This window comes from Pimephales promelas, chromosome 14, assembly GCF_988280905.1.
Source record: "Pimephales promelas chromosome 14, fPimPro1.hap1.1, whole genome shotgun sequence".
NCBI lineage: Eukaryota > Metazoa > Chordata > Actinopteri > Cypriniformes > Leuciscidae > Pimephales > Pimephales promelas.
In genome coordinates this window covers 996,402-1,020,659 of record NC_142782.1, presented here as the reverse complement: position 1 = coordinate 1,020,659, position 24,258 = coordinate 996,402, and the positions used below count along the sequence as shown (strand labels likewise).

The following is a 24,258-nucleotide window of genomic DNA, read 5'->3' as shown; positions in this document are numbered from 1 at the left end:
AGTCATTACAATGGCACAAAATTCACAAAACTAATTATAAGAAGATACATTTGAAATGAGATAAGACTGTGAAATTAAGCTATGTCATAATTGTAAAAAAAATTCTCATTTAATTTCGATCATATATCATTTAGAATTGTATAATTAAGTTTAACTCTAACCTCATATGAAGATGAAAGTCTATCATTATGTTTTCTCCCTCAGATGTTAGATTTAATATGCATCTAGAAAATGTTATTAAAATGAAAATTGCGTTTTTAGTATTTATTAAAAAGATAAAGCCAAATGAAGTGTGTTGTTCATACATCTTTAATCGGTCATGTTTGATGTGCCTGATGTTTAATTTGACAGCACATATAATACTGTTTATGTAGAAATATGTTGATCAGAGGCCTGTACACTTATACATTCATCTATAGTGTTTAGAGCAGCTTAAATGAAGCACACATTTATAGTTTATAAACAATAATATTAAAATAACATTAATAATAAAATACATTTTTTTCTTGCTGCTGTAAAAGATCCATGTATGAAAGTTTAGGTTTTATTCAATAGATTCCCACAGCAAGAACAGCTGACCGTGCGAATACACTAATGTACCACCAGAGGTCAGCATGCGTGTGTGTTTGTGTGTGTGTGTGTGTGTGTGTGTGTGTGTGTGTGTGTGTGTGTGTGAGAGAGAGAGACAGAGAGAGAGAGTGTGTGTGTGTCTCTCTGTGTGAGTGTGTTAAAAGAAGTAAAACTTGTAAAGAACACAAAAGCCCTGGCGAGATGTGAGTGTGTGATGAACAGAAGAACTGAGAGTGGCGTCGCACTGATGAATTATTGAGATCCTGCTGCAGGATCAGAGTCTCTGTGTGAAACACTCCCTCTCCATCCACAGTCTACAGCTGAGAGAGAGAGAAAGAGAGAGAGAGGGAGAGAGAGAGAGAGAGAGAGAGAGAGAGAGAGATAGAGAGTGGGCATTATGGACCGCATATTATTCCATATGAAAACACAGAGTGTGTCAATGATGTGTCAAATACTTAAATTGCATTCCAGTTCATTTAATTATTGTCAAGCTGAATAATCATGTCTGTTGCCAGTAAAATATGAACACAAAAGCAGGTGAATATAGCACAAGATATCATAACTGTGTTCTGCAATATGATTTGTTTTGATGTATAATCATTTTTAACTTTAAAAAGTTGTCTGGAGTGTTTTCTTCACGCTCAGTGTTTCTCAAAATGAAATCTACTTGGCTGTTGAATGCAGCATCATGAAATATAACAATTGATTGTAAACAAAGTTAAAATGCATTATAATATTTGCAGATCTGAAACAGTTTTTAAATGTATTTTATTATCTAGTGTTGTTCAATGAATAGAGAAATATTATAGTGTGGTTACAGTTCATGAGATCATTATAACGTGCTTCATTGATCCAATAAAATACTTTTATAATGCATGAAACATAAGAATTACAACAAAGGCAAATCCGATCCGTTTCTTTCTGAACACTTGTGATCACTCAGAACTTACCCATAATGCCATGCTGCACAGTGCATACATGCGATTCAAATGTAAAGAGTGTGTTTCTCCAGTGTGTGTGTGTGTAATATACAGTACCCGTGTTTGAGCTACTGTCGCAGGCCTGGATTGGGCCGCTGAACTCCGAACGCAGTGATGAAGACGTTGATGACGACGATGATGAAGACGCAGCTGGTGGTGATGTTCTCGAAGACGTTCAGCCGGAGATGTTTCTGCTCATCGTTTAGGTTCCACTTCACTACAACCATCATCAGACATAAACACAGTCTGTCACACTTCAGATGAGCAATCCAGTATCTCTCAGACTGCCAACAGTAACGTTAATAAAAGTTTATTGAGAGTTATGTGGTCTCTAATAAAAACATTAATTGTTTATTGTTCATGGAGCATTTGTTCTTGAAACATAGGCATGTTACTAGCATGAATTAACATTTTGCTAGCATGAATTTACATGATTTAACACGTTCCTATCTGGCATTAGCATCATGTTGCTAGCATGTTCCGCCACATTGTTAGCATAATTTAACACATTTATAGCATGAATTAGCATTTTACTAGCTGGAATTAGCCGGTTTTAACACATAGCTAACATGAATGATCATGTTGGTAACATTATTTAACGTGTTAGTGTGACGGGATAAATAATATAGTTGTGATTTCTTTAAATAAATCCTGCAGCAATGGGATTGCACTTCCTATGGGGTACGCGGGTGGCGCTATAGGCTACCGTGCGCACGGACGATCTGCAGCAGAGTGAGAGAGAACTGGTGTGGGTGAGACGGTTTCCCGTACTAAAAATGGAAAAATGTATAATTTCATCTTAAATGATTTATGATTATTTGATGGATTGTTCATAAGAGACACAGATTGGCTTGTAAGAGCGTTTTCCGTCTGTATTTATGAGTATTTTGATTGTTTTATGTCTGCGATTTCCAACTGCGTCATATTTGCCATGTGCTTTCTAACGAGGTGAATATATCGTGGATAGGTGGAGCTGTGAACCTGACGATTCGCCATTTTCTCTCTCTTAATGCTCTGTGTGCAGGTAAATGCTTTATTTTATAGTGTTTTGTAATTTTACTGTTCATAAAGTTGTATTTTCTGTGTTGTTGGGAATTATTTTGATAAACTGTGTTTTATAATGTATGTAATTCATGGTTTTATGTTATTTTCTGAAACGAGATAGTTATATATTAAGTGTTATACGATCACAAAACCAGAAAAAGGTGCTGTGCATGCCTATGTGCATACTTATATGTGCTCACTGTTGTTGTGTCTGTCCTGTATTCAGTGTAGCCCGCTCACATTCAAATCTGAAATGCAAATTTTGGTAATCCCTGAGCTGGCATCTCATTGGCTTAGCTCCACCTATCAGCTGTGACCACTCCTAGCGGTGTCGCATTGGTTGAGCTGTATGTTCTTCTACTCTTCAATAGAGAGCCTAAGTCCCTCCCCTTCCGGTCGACCACCATGGGAACTTATTTCGGAAAAATATTGAATGGTAGTCAATGGCGAGAGACAACAAATATTTTGATCTCATTTGAATTGTGCCCTGAATTACACATATGATGTTTGTCAATTTAAAAGATACATTTTAAAGTAAAGAAAGTCGCAGTTTGATGTAAAACCGTTGAGGTATAAGACTGAAAATACGTAATTACAAAGACTACAAATCCCAAAGGCGCACATTTTCTCTCAATGAATGAAGCTAACTTTACTGAGGCTAATGTCTGTCATTGTTTCTACAGTCTTACGTTATAATCGTAACGTTACGAGTGTTTTGTACCAGACTGCACACACACGAGCAGCGGATCTCACTCGTTGTTTCGCTTCCCGGGAGATGTAGTTCACAGAGCGATTTTCACATAAAACTAAATGTTACTCTTCTGTTGTATGACAAACTGTGACGTTTTTGACTTTCAGAATTATCTTTTAAATTGACAAACATCATATGTGTAATTGAGGGCACAGCTCAGACGGAATAAAAAGATAAGTTGTCTCTCGCCATTGACTACCATTCATATTTTTTCCGACATAAGGTCCCATGAGCCGGAAGCGGAGGGGCGGGACTTAGGCTCTCTATTGGTGTAAACATAACCCTGTTTCTTCACCTTTCTCACAGCGGGATTGAACAAGGTTCCCACAGCGTAGCTGGGCTCCGCAATGTCGAAGTGACCGCACTCGGAAGGGAACGTCTCTGGTTACTGTTTTAACCTTGTTTCCCTGAGAGACGGGAACGAGACTTTTCATAAGCCGCCTTGCTCGCCACTCTACCAGCTGTGCAAGCATTCAGTCTTAGATTGTGACGCCATTGTTGCTCCTCTACATTTTATACTGCCCGAATGCTTGTCAGGATTTGCATATTCAAGACAATTGGCCAGTTAATTCACTGGCGTTATCCTATAAGATTTATATGAAGGGGAAGAGTTCCCACAGCGTAGCTGGCCTACGCAATGTCTCATTCCCGTCTCTTTGCAACAGTACAACAGTAACCTGAGAGGTTTTCTACTGTTACAAATAGAAATCAAATATCATATAGTTTAGTGTGAGCAGGCTGTTTTCTACACACTAGATGGCATTCATTGCCAAATGACTCCTCTGATGAGCTTCATGTTGGCCAGGCTCGTGATTAATGACCTGAAGTCGTTTCTGACGATACATCGGTTATCACAGATTAGTCGCGGTCTGACAAAATTAAAGTGCTCTCTGTTAATGTAATTCACTGTTAATGTGTGTGTGTGATGGAAAGACTGTTTCTGTTCAAATGCTAAATAAAAGGTGCTCACATCACGCTCAACTGATTCAGAGAGAGAGACAGAGACGCATGAGGTCAGCGGGTTCAGAATGGAAGCTCTGGAGGGTCACAGAAAGGGAAAGACCGAGACAGAAAGGATCTGCTGATATGTAGGTCAAACAGAAAGAGAGAGCAGGGGAGAATGTATTGTGATGCTATTGTCATGTGTTGCTCTTTAATCCCAAATTCAAATTCAGTTTCACAGAGCGTCCCTGAAGCAGAGCTGAGCTTTCAGCTTCAGTATAGTGTGAACGTTTGTTGACCAAAAATTCATTCAGCAGCTCTCAGTCGTTGCAGTTTAAACATAAATGCGAACACATAAGAAACCTCTTGTGGGAATCTTTGTTCAGAGATCGAAATGGTGGTCATCTTAGTTGGATATAAGATTAAACTTGTCTGTATGTTTTTCAGTATTAGTCATTGGCAGGTATAGTAGGTAAAAATGACTCGGCTGACAGGGAATGTTCTCTCTAGGTTCTCTTAAAGTCAAACCCTGTGGTGAAAATCCTGCTTTTAATGTTTTTAATGTGTTTATTTGTCTATGTGGGGTTTTTAATATGCTTTAAGACAAATCATGTGTAAATTCATAAGTCGACAGTTTTTATCCTTAAAACTGCAGTGAACCAAAGACAGTCTCAAAAACACGGTCTGACATCACAAACGACCTTTAAACCAATCAGATCAACGTGTGATCATCAACCAGTAGAAGTGAGTCACTGCATCCCACGCTTTACACCACTGCATCCCACACTATACACCACTGCATCCCACGCTTTACACCACTGCATCCCACGCTTTACTCCACTGCATCCCACGCTTTACTCCACTGCATCCCACGCTTTACTCCACTGCATCCCACGCTTTACACCACTGCATCCCACACTATACACCACTGCATCCCACACTATACACCACTGCATCCCACACTATACACCACTGCATCCCACGCTTTACTCCACTGCATCCCACGCTTTACTCCACTGCATCCCATGCTTTACACCACTGCATCCCACGCTTTACACCACTGCATCCCACGCTTTACTCCACTGCATCCCACGCTTTACTCCACTGCATCCCACGCTTTACTCCACTGCATCCCACGCTTTACTCCACTGCATCCCACGGTTTACACCACTGCATCCCACGCTTTACTCCACTGCATCCCACGCTTTACTCCACTGCATCCCACGCTTTACACCACTGCATCCCACGCTTTACTCCACTGCACCCCGTGGTTTACACCACTGCACCCCACGCTTTACACCACTGCACCCCACACTATACACCACTGCATCCCACGCTTTACACCACTGCATCCCACGCTTTACTCCACTGCATCCCATGCTTTACACCACTGCATCCCACGCTTTACACCACTGCATCCCACGCTTTACTCCACTGCACCCCGTGGTTTACACCACTGCACCCCACGCTTTACACCACTGCATCCCACGCTTTACTCCACTGCATCCCACGCTTTACTCCACTGCATCCCACGCTTTACACCACTGCATCCCACGCTTTACTCCACTGCACCCCGTGGTTTACACCACTGCACCCCACGCTTTACACCACTGCACCCCACACTATACACCACTGCATCCCACGCTTTACACCACTGCATCCCACGCTTTACTCCACTGCATCCCATGCTTTACACCACTGCATCCCACGCTTTACACCACTGCACCCCACGCTTTACTCCACTGCATCCCACGCTTTACTCCACTGCACCCCACGCTTTACACCACTGCATCCCACACTATACACCACTGCATCCCACGCTTCACACCACAAGACCGAAAAGTGCTATGTTGATATTTAGAGGTTCAAAGGACAATAAGATCAAATTTGAATTGCCTTTAGCCCTGTTGTGCCCTAAAACTGTGTGTGTTCTCATTCACCTATGAAGATGAGTAAGATCCCCACTAACACCTGCAGACAGAGCGACAGGCTGATGAGCGTGACGAGGGACGTGTACAGGGAGTATTCGGGCCCCTGCTCCAGCACGGCTTTCAGCTGCGACGCGTTGGCCATCAGCAGGGCCACATCCAGCATGCTCTCCGCCGCACTCTTCTTATTGGCATAATGGTTCATGTTTAGAGGGGCGGGCGACTGACCCAGACTGTGAGAAGCCTGGCGAGAGAAAGATGGAGAGAGAATTATCAGTAGACCTTGAAAGAGTAGTTCACTTCAGAATTAAAATTTCCTGATAATTTACTCACCACATTTCTTTTCCACTGAAGAAAGAAACATGAACATCTTGGATGATGTGGAGGAGAGTAAACTATCAGGAGATTGTAATTCTGAAGTGAACTAATCTTTTAATGCTAGCGAAGGGCGATGTAACAATATTCCTCATTATAATAATTAATGTGCAGAATAAAGGGGCGGGGCCTGGTTGAGTGAGTTAGTAGTGTGTTAAACTGGAGGTTATGGAAAGGGGCGGGACATTTCCCAAACACACTCGAAGCTCGACAAATCACAACACACTGCTCCAGCCGACCAATCAGAGCACAGTGTGCTTTTCTGAAGGAGGGGCTTCATAGAGACAGGAAGTAAACAGAGCGTTACTGACAGACTGGGAAAAGAGGAGCCGCAACAATGGAGAATATTCGAATAATCAACATTCAAGCAGAAAAACCTGTTCTAGGAGAGCCTGAACACAACAAGAGTTCGAGAAAAGGAACAATAAGTCAACTTTTATGATGCAAAGACTTACAGGTCTGAAATGTCCATTTATCTCAAACTCACACCTGGAATTGTGCGATTTGAAATCGGCCAAATCTCAATACATCGGTTTTTTTGTGAGCAATTTCAAAAGATTTCAGTCATTTGAGATTTGGGATGAAGCAAAATTCTCAGAAATCTTTTTATGCGCTTTTTCGTATTCGTCGTCTGGTGGCTCTGAATTGTCAAAACACTTCTCAAAATGCTTGCTGCAGATATGAAAAATGCAGAAAATCAAACGCTATCTAATGTATTCACGATGAATGAAAGTTTCGCAAACGTTATTGACAAAAAGTGAGGTCATGTTTATTTTTTATGTGCAAAAATTTTCGGACGAGAACAGACCTCAACAGTGCACATGTGGGAAGCCACAAGAGAATACCTTGTTTTCTAATGAAATGTAAAGCCCTTACTGAACACACTGTTCTTACTGATCGAATGGGTTTCTTGGCACGAATGCATGATTTATCTAGAACTTTATTGAGCGTCATCATCTGACTGAAGAGTTTCTGGTGTCAAAGTTGCACATAGAATGATATTAAGAGGGAGAGAGAGAGCTGACTCTGCACTTCTGCTCTGAGTGACTGAGACTCCACCGCTGCACTAAAGCCTATTCTCTGTTCTCTATTTGCCTCGACTTTCCTGAGAAAAGGCATCACTATTTATCACAACAGGGCAGAAAATATAACAGAAAACTGAATATGAGTGTATACTGAATCATGTTTATGCTATTATTTTATGAATAATAGTCAATCTCCATGTGAAATAATAATAATTTTATGCTGTCTTTCTAAAGCTCAAGGTCACTTTACAAAGTTAGTTTAGAGGAATACAGACAACAAACATCCAAAACAGAGTACAGGTCACAAACCTTTTTTTTTTAATTAAACAAAACATGAATTTTACAATATTATACTTCCTTGGTGTGAAATCAAATCTATATGTCTGACCAAGTTGTGTTCCAAATTTAAAGTCGGCGTGAAACAGAAGTTGAAGTTGGCATTTTTTCCTTGTCGTGAAACGGTTTTTGAAAGTAGAAAAAATGTAGGGCAGGGCTTGATTTCATCCTTTGGGAATTGATTGGATTGTTGTGCACCGATAGCCACACCCTCATTGGATCTGGCCACACCCTTTCGCCATTCCGCCCACAAGAGGAGGAGCCTGCTTAGAGGATTTAAATAGATCTCTGTGTTAATGCCTCCTCTCAGTATTCCTCTGTTGCTGTGCAATCGTGATGACAAGACACTCTCTCTCTTTAGCACTTCGCTCTCTCTCTCTCTCTCTCTGACACTGGCGATGCTTCATGGCTGCGGTCCAGCGGCCGATCGACCCAGCGGAGGAAATCACATTACACTGATTCTCTACAGAGCTTTTAGTTACACTGCTTAAACACACACACACACACACACACATACTCAATCACACACACACACACACACACACACTGAACTCCTGAAACGTCTCCATTCCATCTTGAGTTCCTGCTGAGGATGAACACGTCACAATATTGCTCATTTAAATAATTAATATGCAGAATAAAGGGGCGGGGCCTGGTGGGGTTAGTTAGTAGTGTGTTAAACTGGCGGTTATGGGAAGGGGCGGGAGATTTCCCAAACACACTCGACTCGAAGTGCTCGACCAATCACAACACACTGGTCCAACCGACCAATCACAACACACTGGTTCGGTAATTATTTATGCAGAAGATGCAGTGTCATTCACACAAACAAAAAACACAACACTAAATTAACAGTACATTTATTTAGCAACAAACAACAAAAGATGGAACATTCAAACATAGTGTACATAACTGATCTGGAAGAAACATTAATATTAACGAAAAACCATCAAATGTCAGCTGTGAATTCTGCACTCTTAAACACAGATCGACAGGGTTCTGTATAGAAGATCTCAAGGAGAAAAGTCTTCAATGATTGCATACTTTCATGTTTAACAGGTTACTTCAATTATGTTTATGGGAAGTTTAACTCATTAAATTTAATTAAAAACAAAACTGAATGAATTAAAACTATATCCGTAAACTGATCCCATGATGGTTCTATAAATGAAGCGCTTCACGGAACTCTTGAAGTTTCCATTCAGTCTGTGTTTCCTATTAGTTTCCATAGTTACGAATGAATTCCGCACCGGTTTCAGTTTATCTCATCACCACTGCTCAGTTTCCTCAGTTCAGGGGTGCGTTTCCCGAAAGCATCATTAGCCAACTGTGGTCGCAAGTTCCGTCGTTATCAGCATAGTTCAACGAATCTGTGTTTCCCGAAACCATCGTTCCAACGAACATTCGGAAACAGCATCGCAAAGTTGTGTGGTTTGAACGACAGCTCTCGACCTGTGGTTAGGGGCATCGTTTCTATATTTCATGACATTTGGAGGTAATAAATCCTTATCCTGAGCAAAATAAGCAAGCTGACATTCAGTACAACCGGTGCCTTTTATTCAGCATACACACAAATGTAATTTACGTCTTTGGTTTGTCAAAAGATTTGAAGTAACGTGTTTGAAGAGTGCGCATGTGCGAACGTGCTCTACTACGTAAGAACGAGCCTGGTAATAAAGCAAAGCAACTGAGAACAATTAGAAATAGTCCTCAGTTGACATATCTGTAATTTATATAAAACAAATCTAGCAATAATTGGATCTCAAACAGTTTCATTAAAAGTAGTTATTACTCCACCACGCGCGAAACCAACGTGGTTGAACGATACTTCGCGACAGTGGGTTTCGGGAAACAGTCGTGACAAGCTAGTTGATTTTTCCGACGATACATCGTACTATGGTAGGGAAACAGTGAACTATGTCGTTGTACGGGAAACGCATCCCTTCTGTGTTGTCGTTGAGTTATGAGTTAATGTTTAATGTGGTTTAATCTCATGATGAGTGTTTTGCCTTGTATTAATTAGGAGTATTTGTGTTATTCCTCAGGTGTGCACGCTCATTGCAACCACACTTAACCCGACGATTAGCCGAGTGACAGATACGGTGTATGAAAGGGTTGAGATGGCTTAGACACCGCTAGTGCTAGTGCTAATGCTAGTGGACGTACCTCCAGTCCAGCGGCTCTGTTTAATTCAATAGTGTGCGCCGCCATCAGCGCTTCAGTGTCCCGTTACTCTGGGTTTCCAGCGGGACGACAGCCGTGCTCCTCAGAATGGTTCACCGGGTTGAAGGATCTAGCTGATGTCTTGTTTACGCTCATCCAGTATTTACGCGTCGCTCAGCCACTGTCTGAACTATCGGAAATCTACATGCCGTTCAATGCTAAAAACTCCATTTATAAAGGACTACATCTGAGGCTTGTTTATTGCTAAAGCATAAACTCAGTGTGTAGACGGAGAGAAAGAGAAAGCGCCAGGACTCACATTTCACCAGCCGAACCTTTTATTCTCTATCTGGGGCTTGTGTTACACACCAAGGAAATTCAATAACACACACCTTCACGACTAGTCTGTAAAACATGATGCATTTGTCATCATACTCTAACCCTGCATTTGTTTATTTCCTCGTGTTATCGGTTTACAATGAAAAAACTTCTGGAATGCTCTCTGAGAAATGTTATTTTGATCATTCTGAAGATTCCTTCACATGTTAAAGGGACCGTTCACCCAGAAATGTTGTTCCACACCTTCATGTCGTTCATCTCCGGAAATCAAAGATCTTTTTGATGAAATCTGCGATTTCCGTCCCTCCATTGACTAGTTAAGCAACTACCACTTTGACGCATTAAAAGGTTTACAAAGAAATCGTAAAAACTAATGTATATGAACTGATCCAAATACTCTGAAGAGACTCAATCGCTTTATGAACAGATGCAATTTAGGCTTTTATTCATATATAAACATTCATCAAATCACTTGTGACAAACAGAAGCTCAAGCATGTTCAACAAACTGGACTTACTGTAAGTAAAAGTATCGCTACTTAAGTAATAATTTACTTGCGTTCAAGAAGAAGTACTGAAAAATAATATGACTCAAGTAAGAGTAAATACTAAAACTACTCAAGTAACTATACATTACAAAGTACTTTAGAATTATTTCACAATTATCATTAATTATACTTTTTAAAGTCCACAAGTGAGATTCATAGAAGTATTGAACATTTCAGGAAATGCCTTTTATAGATATAATAACATGCAAATAGAGACGTTTTGAAACATGAAGACATGATGATAGCGATAATATATCTGTGTTCATCAAGCTATCTCAGGTATTCTCATGAGAGTGATGTAGGTCTTTAAAGGGATAGTTCACCTAAAAAGGAAAACTAGCCCATGATTTACTCTCCCTCAAACCATCAGGTGTATATGACTTTCTTCTTTCAGACGAACACAGTGTTATATTAATAAATGTCCTGGCTCTTCCAAACTTTATAATGGCAGTGAATGGGAATTTGAAGCCCAAAAAAGTGCATCTATCCATGATGAAAGTGCTCCACTTTTACTCCAAAGGCCTTCTGAAGTGCAGCCATGCGTTTGTTTAAGGTAAATATCCATATTTAAAACTTTACTAACTATAATCACTAGCTTCCACCAGACGGCCGTACACATGGATTTATGGTGTGACCCCTGACCTGACGCACAGCGGAATGACCAGTGGAAAGAGCTAAACGAAACACCAGTCACGAATTAGCAATTTTGAAGAGAAATGTCGGAGGATTTCTATATAATAGAAGAGACGCTTCAGTTTGTTGCACAGCTCTATTAGTTTAAACCAGGAGAGGCGATTAAGAGTACGATACTCCTACACCCTACGTCATACATGTGTCACGGGTTACTCTTGCGGCGCAAGTCGGATTGCGTATGTGTACGGTCTTCCGGCAGAAGTTAGTTTTAGATTAAAAAGTTACAAATATTGGTATTTTTCTTACAAAAACCCATGGCTTCGCTTTCGAATTCTTTCTGATTGTATAGACCTGGCTGTCTGTTATTGGTGTTGAAGAACCAATGAGGTTCATTCTCGTGTTACACATCACGTTTGAGCTTTAGCAAGAGCCAATGAGGTTCATTCTCGTGTTACGCATCACGTTTGAGCTTTAGCAAGAGCCAATGAGGTTCATTCTCGTGTTACGCATCACGTTTGAGCTTTAGCAAGAGCCAATGAGGTTCATTCTCGTGTTACGCATCACGTTTGAGCTTCAGCAAGAGCCAATGAGGTTCATTCTCGTGTTACGCATCACGTTTGAGCTTCAGCAAGAGCCAATGAGGTTCATTCCCGTGTTACGCATCACGTTTGAGCTTCAGCAAGAGCCAATGAGGTTCATTCTCATGTTACGCATCACGTTTGAGCTTTAGCAAGAACCAATGAGGTTAATTCTCGTGTTACGCATCACGTTTGAGCTTCAGCAAGAGCCAATGAGGTTCATCCTCGTGTTTCAAGCAGGTTCGTTTGAGTTTCTGTTTATGTTAGCTTATTAATGTTTGAATTAAAACTTAAATCTGTTCACCATATAATGCGATCGAGTCTATTCAGAAAATTTGGACTAAACTGGTCAATTCATATGGATTAGTTTCATGATCCTCCTTTATAAACTTTTTAAAGCATCAAAGCTATTGCGTAACTGTCAAAGGTGGGACTGTCAGATTTCATTAAAATATTTTCATTTGTGTAAAGAAGATGAACGAAAGGCTTATGTGTTTGGAACGACATGAGTGAGAGTAGGCTAATTAATCACAGCATTTTAATTTTGGGTGAAATAACCCTTTAAACATGACTAAATGAGGAATCATTGCCCCCAAAATTTACACTTTCACTATCTAATACTCACCCTCAATCCTAAGACTTTTTTGTGGAACAGCATGACCCGGAGCTGTCAAGAAACACCACAATTGCAGTCCACATGACTTGCAGGAGATGTTCCAAGTGATTTGAACTATTATGCATGAGTCGGATGAATGGGTCACTTTATTGTATTGTTAAATGGAAAAGAACTGCTTGCAAGAAATATCTCCTTCTGCAGTAACAATGTGCACGAGGGATAATAGAGAGGGGACAAGGTTTTTATTCATGAGTCCACTACTCCTTTAAAAAGCGAGGGTCGACCTGATGACGATGATGATGATGATGATGTAACGTGTGAAAGGTGAGGTGCCTGTAATGAGGAGAGGAATGTTTGGAATGTTCCATGTCGTTGGCGCTCGGTCTCAGATGGGCGTGGAGGAGCCGGAGCACTAAAGCAGGGATTCAGCAGTCCTTTTCACACGGGGAAATTTCCAGGGATGCCGAGGTGAGTGAGACACGAGCGTGTGTTTAAAGCTCGACTGTTGGCTCTGGACTTCAACAACACGACTCTACTGCAAATGCGCAAAGCGCGATTGACGCGTGATTTATTGCGTGTTGCGGGCGGTGTGCTCGTCATCTCCGCCGATCATCTCTCACCACCAAACCCAGAGATTTCACCACATATCACCAGCACAAGTGAGTTCGCATCTCTGCTTTATGTTCGTTGCATATGATGGAGGATAATACAGCTTGAAATGTGTCGCACCTGCAGTGACTCGCGCTCACCAACATGTCAGCGTTCATTCATCAGCACTGAGAGGACAGGCATTTAACAATGTTGAATTACCACAATATGATGAAGTCTCCGTCGATTAGCTATTAGCATTTAGAGGCCACGCTCTTAAAGTGACGTTTGCTCGTGCAGTAAATAATATCATCTCTCACAGCCGCTCGTTTAGAACCACATTCCATTATGTTTATGGTAAAATAGCATTTTATGTTAAAATATGTATTTTTATATAACCCACGAAATGTTAAAAAAAAAAATATTTCTTGGGAACCTTTTGACAGTGACTTGATTGTTCATCAAATTAAGAAAACGTGTCTTGTGTGCAGTCTATCACTTCTGATGCAATATGGGAAACAAATATATGCATATTTAATGAGATGCCACCTTTTTTTACTTCAGATTTAAACGAAAACTAGCCAATTTATGGTACGGTACTAATTTGAGCAAATTACAATTGTCTAATTGGGTTGTCTTTTTTTTCTTGCCAAATTTATGATTTGTTTTGTCTTAAAACAGGGCAGAAAACATGTTAATTCATGTACACGTTTTCAAAAATGTAGTGGCCTATTAAATGAACATTTGCACCAGTGTTAAATTAAAAAGTGACACCTTTTGCACACGGAGGCAAGTTGTGCATATTGTTATTAGACACATTAAGATTAGCCGTTGTGTCCGACTCTGCCCTGAATGCATTAATGATGCATGTATATTGTATTCCCACAGATGTGATATCGCTGCTGTTCGGGAACATGCGTCAGTGCTGCACCAGCGTGCGATCGATTTAAAGCATGGAGCCCAAAGCCGACTGCTGCGCTTCATCGGTGCCAAACTCCCAGTGTGAGCTCAAGCTGAACATCTACGAGACCATCAGCGAGGGAAATGTCAATCAGCTGGAGAGCTCTGCGCTGGTGCGGGCGGGCAGTGACCCGAGCTCATACCCGTCCTCCAAACACCACAGGTTCATCCGCCGGAGCCTGTGGTTCGCGGATCACGACGAGCACCCGGCGGACGACTGCGCTCCCGAGAGCGAGGAGCAGAAGAAGATGCTCAGCATCAACCTGCGCACCATAGTGGACCGCACTCTGGCCGTACGCTCCGGCCTACACGAAGGGTCGAGCACGGAGAGCCAGAAGGGCCAGAAAGACCTGGACGGCACCAGTGCGGATGAGAAGGAGACGGCCGACCCTAAAGCGGATGCGGGGAAGATGAGCATGAAGGCGGCCAGCGAGGAGAACGAGGAGGATGCTGGGATGAAGGCTATCGCCACCTCTCCGGGAGGACGCTTCCTCAAGTTCGACATCGAGATCGGACGCGGGTCCTTTAAGACCGTCTACAAGGGCCTGGACACGGACACCTGGGTGGAGGTGGCGTGGTGTGAGCTTCAGGTGTGTTTCTGTTGTTCATGTTGTTTGTGAAGCTTCGAATCCTTTGTTTCGCGTCATTATTTCGTCTCGCGTATCAAACTGCCAAAGTCATGTGATTACAGTAATTTAGCCTTTGTTATAACTGCTATGAAGCGTTTTGACATGTCAGTGGTTCCCCACTTGGGGGCGATGATCTCTGTTAACCAGTGTCGGGATTTTTTTTTGTTTTTTTACGTTTTATAAATTTGTTTGGATGTGGGAAAATGTGACTCATAAAAACCTACCCAGCAAAGGCACTTTACAAATTAAAAGCAAAAACAATGGCTTTTTATGTTTTATACTTTAATTGTGGAGTGCCTTGGCTCAAATCGTTTTTATGAGTCGCGTTTAAATAATATAAAGGAAGAGTTTTAGCTCGTATTGATCTGATTAAAGGTGCAGTAAGGCCGTGTGTCCACCAAAGGAGCTAGACGCTCTGCTGAAGATGCCGTGCTTTGGGCGCTTGAGAGCGTTTTGGCAGCGCAGCGTTTTTTCTGTTGAGACGTTTCGTTAGCAGTTTGAATGTTGACAGTTGGTCGGTGTGGTTTAGTCCCGCCCCTCCTCCACTGGGATTGGACGGCTGGGTAAAATGTGACGGTGATGAGCGCTGCGTTTTATCCAAAGTTGAACATTTTTCAACTCCCAGCGACCAGTAAAAACGCCGGGCGCTTCAGCATGAAAAAAAGCGCGCATCGCCTCGGTACGCTCATGGCGTTTAAAAAACGCAGCGCTCCCATTGAAAACAATTGAAAACATATCCAGGCGCGTGGAAAAACGCTTTGGTGGACACACGGCCTAAGCGATTTCTGATTAACTCGTGTTGAGATTTGAAATCTCAGAATCAAACACGCCCCACCCTATCTTGATGGCTCCGCCCCCAAACCATGGACACGCTATGCAGCACAGGCTCCTCCCCCTCATGAGTGGACACGCCCCTTACTACTGATTGGCTACAAATGTGTTTTCCAGTCTGATCCGCTCTGCACCTTTAACCATGCTGTCCATTAAAGTGGCTCTACACTTTTAATAAATAACGTGTTCTAGACACTTTATATTTAATGCTATTAGATGATTTGTTGATTGTGTTTAATAGATTACCGTTCTGACCAGCGCTGAGCGTTTGAAACAGTTGAAACATTTTGTGAAGCTTTTGATTCAGAGCTTCGTGTTTCCCATTATTACTGGACAAGACGGTTGTAGTTTTCTGCAGGTTTAGCTGGTTGCTTCTGCTTGGTGTAGTTTTGGCTCTTCATTCAACTCATTCAACCTCAGTTGATCCGAATAACGGTCGATCGGATTGGAAGGGGCGATTTAGACCTGAAATAATCCGATCGATTGGAAAAGCTGAGCATGCGGACGCTTGAATACGGACATCTTCTCAGTCTGATTCAGAAATTCCTCATGATGCGTATGATCCGTAGCCTGTTATAATAAGATCTTTACCTTTTCATATGTCTTACTCTTTATGAATGTGCTGGTCAGTGGATAAGATGTAATGAAAAATGTGAACTGGGTTGCCAGTTTTGGGTTGGATTTCTGATTAATTTCTGTGTGTGTGTGTGTGTGTGTGTTGACCTGCTGCTTTACTGATCAAGCTGTTCATCAGGGATTTACACCGTCAGTCTCTCTCTCTTCAACACAAATGAATTAATGACATTTACTGTGAAAGAGTGGTCAGATCGTGGAGGTTTTGATAGATATTCTAAGATGAGCATTTGATCTGTGAATATAAACAGCGGCCATCTTGAGATCGTCTACGATTTTTGCTGACTCCAATGTTTAAAGTTTTTATAATCTTCTTTCATAACTACATTAAATGTAGTGTGTGTGCTTAACTTTCAAATGTTTTCACATAGAAATCCCAATTAATCATGTTAATGTTCTGCATGAACCAACTGAAACCACAAATGCAAAAGTCCCGGATTCCTGCTGGAAACATTTGCAAGTTGAATTACAAAGTTGCGTTTCATGGTGGCTTTTGGTATTTGATAAGTAGAACAATGGCTCTCACACTCCTCAGATCCGAAGGGATGAACGTTTAGTGTTTGAAAGTGTTTAGTCTGAACATTGATCTCAGGCGTTGATGACAGGGACGTTGACGTCTTCACCCTTTATTCAAACATTTACTATAAATAAGTTAATTTTGTATTGTGTAGTTGTGCTTGGAGTTGAATGTTTTATTTGTGATGACACAATGACAAATGTGCAACATCATTTTTGGCCAGACTGTCATACAACCAAATAATGAACATGCAAAAACAAGAGAGAACAAGTGTAATATTAATAACTGATTATGTTTAGTTAAAGCATACTGCTGGTTTTGTTTTTCAATGCTTTTTTTTATTTTATTTTTTTTATTATAGTTTATTTAGATAGGGACAGATACAGATAACATAGATACACTTTGACAGTGATCTGATGCATGTATCAATGTTTTTAGCCAAAGCTATTTTACAACATTAGTCCCTAGAAGGGCTTTTTTAGTAAAATGCAATACATGCAATACATGCTATTTTTCCCCCATAGTAAAGTAAAACCTGTAGCTGTAGTTTTTGTTTTGCCAAATAATTTCGTCAGTAAAATACGGTAACCAAGTTTAGTGTTTAGTTCTTCCCTCGTATTTAAAATATATATTTTCCTCATATTTTGATGGTTTAATGGAACTTCAGAACTAAAATGTAGTTTCTTTCTTCACTGGAAAAGAAATGAAGGTTTTTGAGGAACACACTCCAGGGTGTTTCTCCATATAGTGTCTTCAATGGGGTCCAACGGGTCGAAGGTCAGATGTGAGTCCTCGACACGATCCAGCCGAGGAATAAGAGTCTGATCTAGACAAACCAGCGACATTTACAACAAAATACACATTTATATACTTTATAACCACTAATGATCGTGTCGAGACTTCGAAGCTGAAACTCACATCTGACCTTCGACCCGTTGGACCCCATTGAAGACACTATATGGAGAAACATCCTGGAGTGTGTTCCTCAAAAACCTTCATTTCTTTCCCACTGAAGAAAGAAACACATGAACATCTTGATGACGTGGAGGAGAGTAAACTATCAGGAGATTTTAATCCTGAAGTGAACTAATCCTTTAAAAAGCGTCTTCTGTTTCTGTGTGTGTGTGTGCTCTGTCGATAAGCATCTGGAGCTGGAATGTGGCGTTGCTGATGGTGATCACACACCCACACACTCGGGTCGTGTCAGGGTTTGTCTGCTTGTGTGTTTAGGAGGATTACGAGCAGAAACGCTGCTAACTGGGTCAGCGCTGTCCGTCACAGGTCGAGCTGTAATGACCCTTTTGTTTCAGACCTATTTGGAACAGGTGTGTGTGTGTGTGTGTTATTGACATGTTGTCTATCACGGTTTCTGTCATGAGGTCATTAGTGACCCAATCACTGCCGCTGTGATTCAGGAAGATGTTGACATTATTAGAAAACCTGGATCCTACTGTCGAGCTGTTATGAATCATGTGTGTGTGATAACTAAAGCGCCTCGTCATAGGTCTTAGTGTTGATTGATGTGGGATCGCCATAAAGCGCTTTATGGAGTTGATTGCGGAGTCGAATCTGTTAATGTGCATCAGGCTCAGATGAAGCACATCAGGTGTCCGGGTCAACATGGGAAACACACTTCACTGAGCTTTACAAAACCTGCTCCAGCGGAGGACGAGCGGAGAGAGATGCGGACATGAACAAGCAGAACCAAAACGTGGAATCATTCCTAAAGTGTGTTATGCTTCGCCGTCTGTGTTTAGTGTGTAATGTTGCTGTCTGAGCATGAAAAAGCCCTACAAAGTTCTCCTCTATATCAGTGTCGGTGTTTCTGAACTCATAAAACGCCTCCATTGTAGTCTTGACTTTCTTCCGGGAACGAACACGTCACAATATTCCTCATTTAAAGGTGCAGTCTGTAAGAATGACAGCTAGTGGTGGAAACAGGTACTGCAGGTCAATTCAGAATATCCCCCGCCCGCCTCCTCAGACTCGACGCTCACGGGTCGCCAGATCCAGACGCGCAGCGGACAGACCAAAACAATAACAAACATTCCAGCCTGGAAACACATTTCAGAGTAAAATCACTGGGTGTGTTTTTAAAAGAAACGAGTGTGTGCGCTCAGCATGTGTCCTCAATATATGCGAACACATTTGGGTATGTTTATGCTTTAGTAGAGTGAAAAAGCTACATACTGCACCTTTAAATAATTAATGTGCTGAATAAAGGGGCGGGGCCTGGTTGAGTTACTTAGTAGTGTGTTAAACTGGAGGTTATGGAAAGGGGCGGGGCATTTCCCAAACACACTCGAAGCGCTCGACCAATCACAAAACACTGCTCCAGCCGACCAATCAGAGCACAGTGTGCTTTCAGGAGGAGGGGCTTCATAGAGACAGGAAGTGAACAGAGCGTTACTGACAGACTGGGAAGAGAGGAGCCGCAACAATGGAGAATATGAGGAGAATAATCAACATTCCTGTTCTAGTAGAGCCTGAAACACATCAAGCAGAATAGGGAAACTTTAAGATGTTAATGTGATAATTCATGTAGTTTATCATGTCAGGCGCTTCGCATAAGTGTCTGCCGAACGCATAAATGTAATGTTCGTGGACAGAAGTGTCCAGCAGTTCGCCGGTGTTCAGACGAAACTACAGCTTGAAGACATAACTGTTTGTATTGTAACTTATAGTGTGACCTGTTCTGTCCTGTTCATTTGGGTTGCTTCTGTGAACACAACCATGGATTTATTCCAGATTCTGATTATTATGATTATTGTTTGTGCCGGCTTAATTATCCTTCCCAATCAGTATGTTTTGGAGGTTATTGATGATGACACGGTATATTTAAAGTAGATGGACATGCACCATATCTCTGTCACAGCAGAACCTCGTCAGCGAGTGTCATAGAGGCTGTCCCGAAGGTCAGGGTCGCACCGTGACCCCTGACCCGATGACCTGGGCATTCACAGGCCTGTGTCCTGAATCAGGTCAGTGTGTCAGTCAGGCCCGTGGTCAGACACACACACACACACATGTTCATTGAGGGCTGCAGTAAAACGCTGAATCAGGAGTTCGCTGTGTGGAAGAAACTGAACGCCAGCGAGTTCACGGCAAGCACAGAAAGACTTGATCTGTAAAAAGTTATTGTGATTTTTAACGGTAAAAGACTAAAAACTGTTAATTGGTTAACAGAAAGTTCTATACAGTGAATAACTGTGATTGATCTAACCGTACATTTAATGTCATTTTACAGTAAAATACCGTTTTTAGAAGTGAAACAGAAAGTCGTATAATTTACAGAAAAAAAAAGTTAATTAACATTCCCACAATTCCCTGCGTCTTCACATTTGATGTGTTTTTGTTGAAATAACTGTTTCTTTATAGTTTTTCTTAGTTTTTTTTCTAATCAGTTCTGTACAATAGGGTTTTATGTTATATTTAATGTTGTTAAATTAATGTTTATTGCATTAGATTTCATATGTGTTACCATGATGGTGTTTAGTGTGTGTGTGAATGATAACTATGCAGCTGCTATATATTAGTATTAATTATCTCAGCTGTGAAAAGCTTTGATTCATCATGTGACTAGTCAGCACCAATGTGATTGGTGGTTGCCAGTGTGTTAAAATCATACAAAACTAATATTAATACTTCAATAGGTTGGTAAAATAATATTATCACATAATGAAATATGTTTATTGTAGTGTAAATTTAAGTTAAGTCTGTAAAACCTAAAATGTTACTACTATATTTTTATACAAAATTTCTGGCAACCAGATTTACCTTTTTTTTAACTTTAAATCTAACGGATTTTTTTACTGTTATTTTTTTTTTGTCTGTTCACCTCTTTAACTAACTATCTCTACATACGAATGTGAGTAGACTGCAGTTGACGGAGGAACGCTTCTCAGTTTTTTATTAATGTTTGAATCCTGCAGTCGTCTTTCACACACAGATTTTGTGATGTAACTGTGGGTTTGTCGTTTGCCTCTGGAAATGGAAACACACACGTACTCTCAGATCTGCTGTGTGCTCATCTGTGAGTATGTCTACAGCTCTATCAATAAATGCCTTTTGGGAGTGTGTGTCAGTCAGCGGTCGAGCTAATAGAGCTGTTCAGAAACAGAAGCGCATTGATCGATCCCAGCCCGTATTTAGATGTGTCCGTCTCTCAATGACTCGCCAGCACTTCTTCAATCCTTTATCTGCACTTATACACATGCTGACCGCACTGATTTTAAGAGTATAAAATGGTGAATGTAGTTAAAGCCTCTTTGGGAGTTGTCTTGACTTGTTATCAGCTTTTGGTGTGTTTGAAAAATTTGAGTAAAGCCTGATAAATAATATAAACAAATAAATAATGATAAACAATTTTTTGTTTAAAATATGAAAATATATCATGATTCTCCAATTCTAAATGGACAACTAAACAAAATAACACGTAATTTTACTAGAGGTCCTGAGTCTGACAAAATGTTAATTGCTTAATATGAATATAAAAAAATCAGTTTGAGTGAATGATTCAACGACTCGCTCATAAAGTCTTCACTTGTTTCATTACTGGATAAATCAGTGCGTCAACAAACTTTATGAATTAGATTCAATGACAAGCAGATATTTTAAGTCTCTTGTCTCCCCCTACTGGAGTAACGATGTAATACAATCTTTATGTGAAGCCTCAAGTTACTTTCAAAAGCTGATTAGCTCTATTTTATCAGTGTTTATATCTGATCTATAATCTTTCTCCAGCACTCCTGTGATCATCTGAGTGATTGTAAGACAGATATAATGATAGTGAGATGTTGAAAGACTGTTAGTGAAGCAGTTTTAGATCTACTCATGACGCCGGCTCTCTGGATCAGGACTCAGATCTGAATGTTGACCTAGAACTAGCCCTGACTAACAGCGAGAACTAGCCCTGACTAACACCGAGAACTAGCCCTGACTAACACCGAGAACTAGCCCTGACTAACACCGAGAACTAGCCCTGACTAACGCAGAGACCTAGCCTGACTAACACCGACAACTAGCCCTGACTAACACAGAGAACTAGCCCTGACTAACACGAGAACTAGCCCTGACTAACACCGAGAACTGGCCCTGACTAACACCGAGAACTAGCCCTGACTAACACAGAGAACTGGCCCTGACTAACACCGAGAACTGGCCCTGACTAACACAAGAACTGGCCCTGACTAAAACAGAGAACTGGCCCTGACTAACACGAGAACTGGCCCTGACTAAAACAGAGAACTGGCCCTGACTAACACGAGAACTGGCCCTGACTAAAACAGAGAACTGGCCCTGACTAACACGAGAACTGGCCCTGACTAAAACAGAGAACTGGCCCTGACTAACACGAGAACTGGCCCTGACTAAAACAGAGAACTGGCCCTGACTAACACAGAGAACTGGCCCTGACTAACACAGAGAACTGGCCCTGACTAACACGAGAACTGGCCCTGACTAAAACAGAGAACTGGCCCTGACTAACACAGAGAACTGGCCCTGACTAAAACAGAGAACTGGCCCTGACTAACACGAGAACTGGCCCTGACTAAAACAGAGAACTAGCCCTGACTAACACGAGAACTGGCCCTGACTAACACAGAGAACTAGCCCTGACTAACACAGAGAACTGGCCCTGACTAACACCGAGAACTAGCCCTGACTAAAACAGAGAACTGGCCCTGACTAACACGAGAACTGGCCCTGACTAAAACAGAGAACTGGCCCTGACTAACACGAGAACTGGCCCTGACTAAAACAGAGAACTGGCCCTGACTAACACGAGAACTGGCCCTGACTAACACAGAGAACTAGCCCTGACTAACACAGAGAACTGGCCCTGACTAACACCGAGAACTAGCCCTGACTAAAACAGAGAACTAGCCCTGACTAACACAGAGAACTAGCCCTGACTAACACGAGAACTAGCCCTGACTAACACAGAGAACTGGCCCTGACTAACACCGAGAACTAGCCCTGACTAAAACAGAGAACTAGCCCTGACTAACACGAGAACTAGCCCTGACTAACACAGAGAACTGGCCCTGACTAACACCGAGAACTAGCCCTGACTAAAACAGAGAACTGGCCCTGACTAACACGAGAACTGGCCCTGACTAACACAGAGAACTGGCCCTGACTAACACAGAGAACTGGCCCTGACTAACACAGAGAACTGGCCCTGACTAACACGAGAACTGGCCCTGACTAAAACAGAGAACTGGCCCTGACTAACACAGAGAACTGGCCCTGACTAAAACAGAGAACTGGCCCTGACTAACACGAGAACTGGCCCTGACTAAAACAGAGAACTAGCCCTGACTAACACGAGAACTGGCCCTGACTAACACAGAGAACTAGCCCTGACTAACACAGAGAACTGGCCCTGACTAACACCGAGAACTAGCCCTGACTAAAACAGAGAACTGGCCCTGACTAACACGAGAACTGGCCCTGACTAAAACAGAGAACTGGCCCTGACTAACACGAGAACTGGCCCTGACTAAAACAGAGAACTGGCCCTGACTAACACGAGAACTGGCCCTGACTAACACAGAGAACTAGCCCTGACTAACACAGAGAACTGGCCCTGACTAACACCGAGAACTAGCCCTGACTAAAACAGAGAACTAGCCCTGACTAACACAGAGAACTAGCCCTGACTAACACGAGAACTAGCCCTGACTAACACAGAGAACTGGCCCTGACTAACACCGAGAACTAGCCCTGACTAAAACAGAGAACTAGCCCTGACTAACACGAGAACTAGCCCTGACTAACACAGAGAACTGGCCCTGACTAACACCGAGAACTAGCCCTGACTAAAACAGAGAACTGGCCCTGACTAACACGAGAACTGGCCCTGACTAACACAGAGAACTGGCCCTGACTAACACCGAGAACTAGCCCCGACTAACACCGAGAACTAGCTCCGACTAACACCGAGAACTAGCCCCGACTAACACCGAGAACTAGCCCTGACTAACACCGAGAACTAGCCCTGACTAACACCGAGAACTGGCCCTGACTAACACCGAGAACTAGCCCCGACTAACACCGAGAACTAGCCCTGACTAACACCGAGAACTAGCCCCGACTAACACCGAGAACTAGCCCTGACTAACACCGAGAACTAGCCCTGACTAACACCGAGAACTGGCCCTGACTAACACCGAGAACTAGCCCCGACTAACACCGAGAACTAGCCCCGACTAACACCGAGAACTAGCCCCGACTAACACGAGAACTGGCCCCGACTAACACGAGAACT

General features: G+C 41.9%; 2 protein-coding genes across 9 annotated transcripts in view; one reads left to right on the top strand and one right to left on the bottom strand.

Annotated features, from left to right (window-relative positions):
• Positions 1 to 167: 167 nt before the first annotated feature.
• LOC120481283 (ninjurin-1) lies at positions 168 to 6,532 on the bottom strand. The gene is made up of 3 exons (XM_039674863.2): positions 6,228 to 6,532; positions 1,608 to 1,767; positions 168 to 890 (listed from the first exon to the last, which is right to left on the bottom strand). Exons 1-2 carry the CDS (start codon positions 6,418 to 6,420, stop codon positions 1,619 to 1,621), a joined length of 342 nt encoding a protein of 113 aa, XP_039530797.2. The 5' UTR covers positions 6,421 to 6,532; the 3' UTR covers positions 168 to 890; positions 1,608 to 1,618.
• A 6,612-nt stretch (positions 6,533 to 13,144) lies between these two features.
• LOC120481257 (serine/threonine-protein kinase WNK2) overlaps positions 13,145 to 24,258 on the top strand; it is a 60,970-nt gene continuing 49,856 nt past the window's right edge. For 6 of the 8 annotated variants that reach the window (XM_089119209.1, XM_039674807.2, XM_039674806.2 and 3 more), the window contains exons 1-2: positions 13,145 to 13,486; positions 14,304 to 14,965. In XM_089119209.1, the coding sequence (XP_088975335.1) occupies positions 14,369 to 14,965 (597 nt within the window). In that variant the 5' untranslated portion in view covers positions 13,145 to 13,486; positions 14,304 to 14,368. The remainder of the gene's footprint in view (positions 13,487 to 14,303; positions 14,966 to 24,258) is intronic. The other 2 variants (XM_039674803.2, XM_039674808.2) reach the window with 2 other exon arrangements.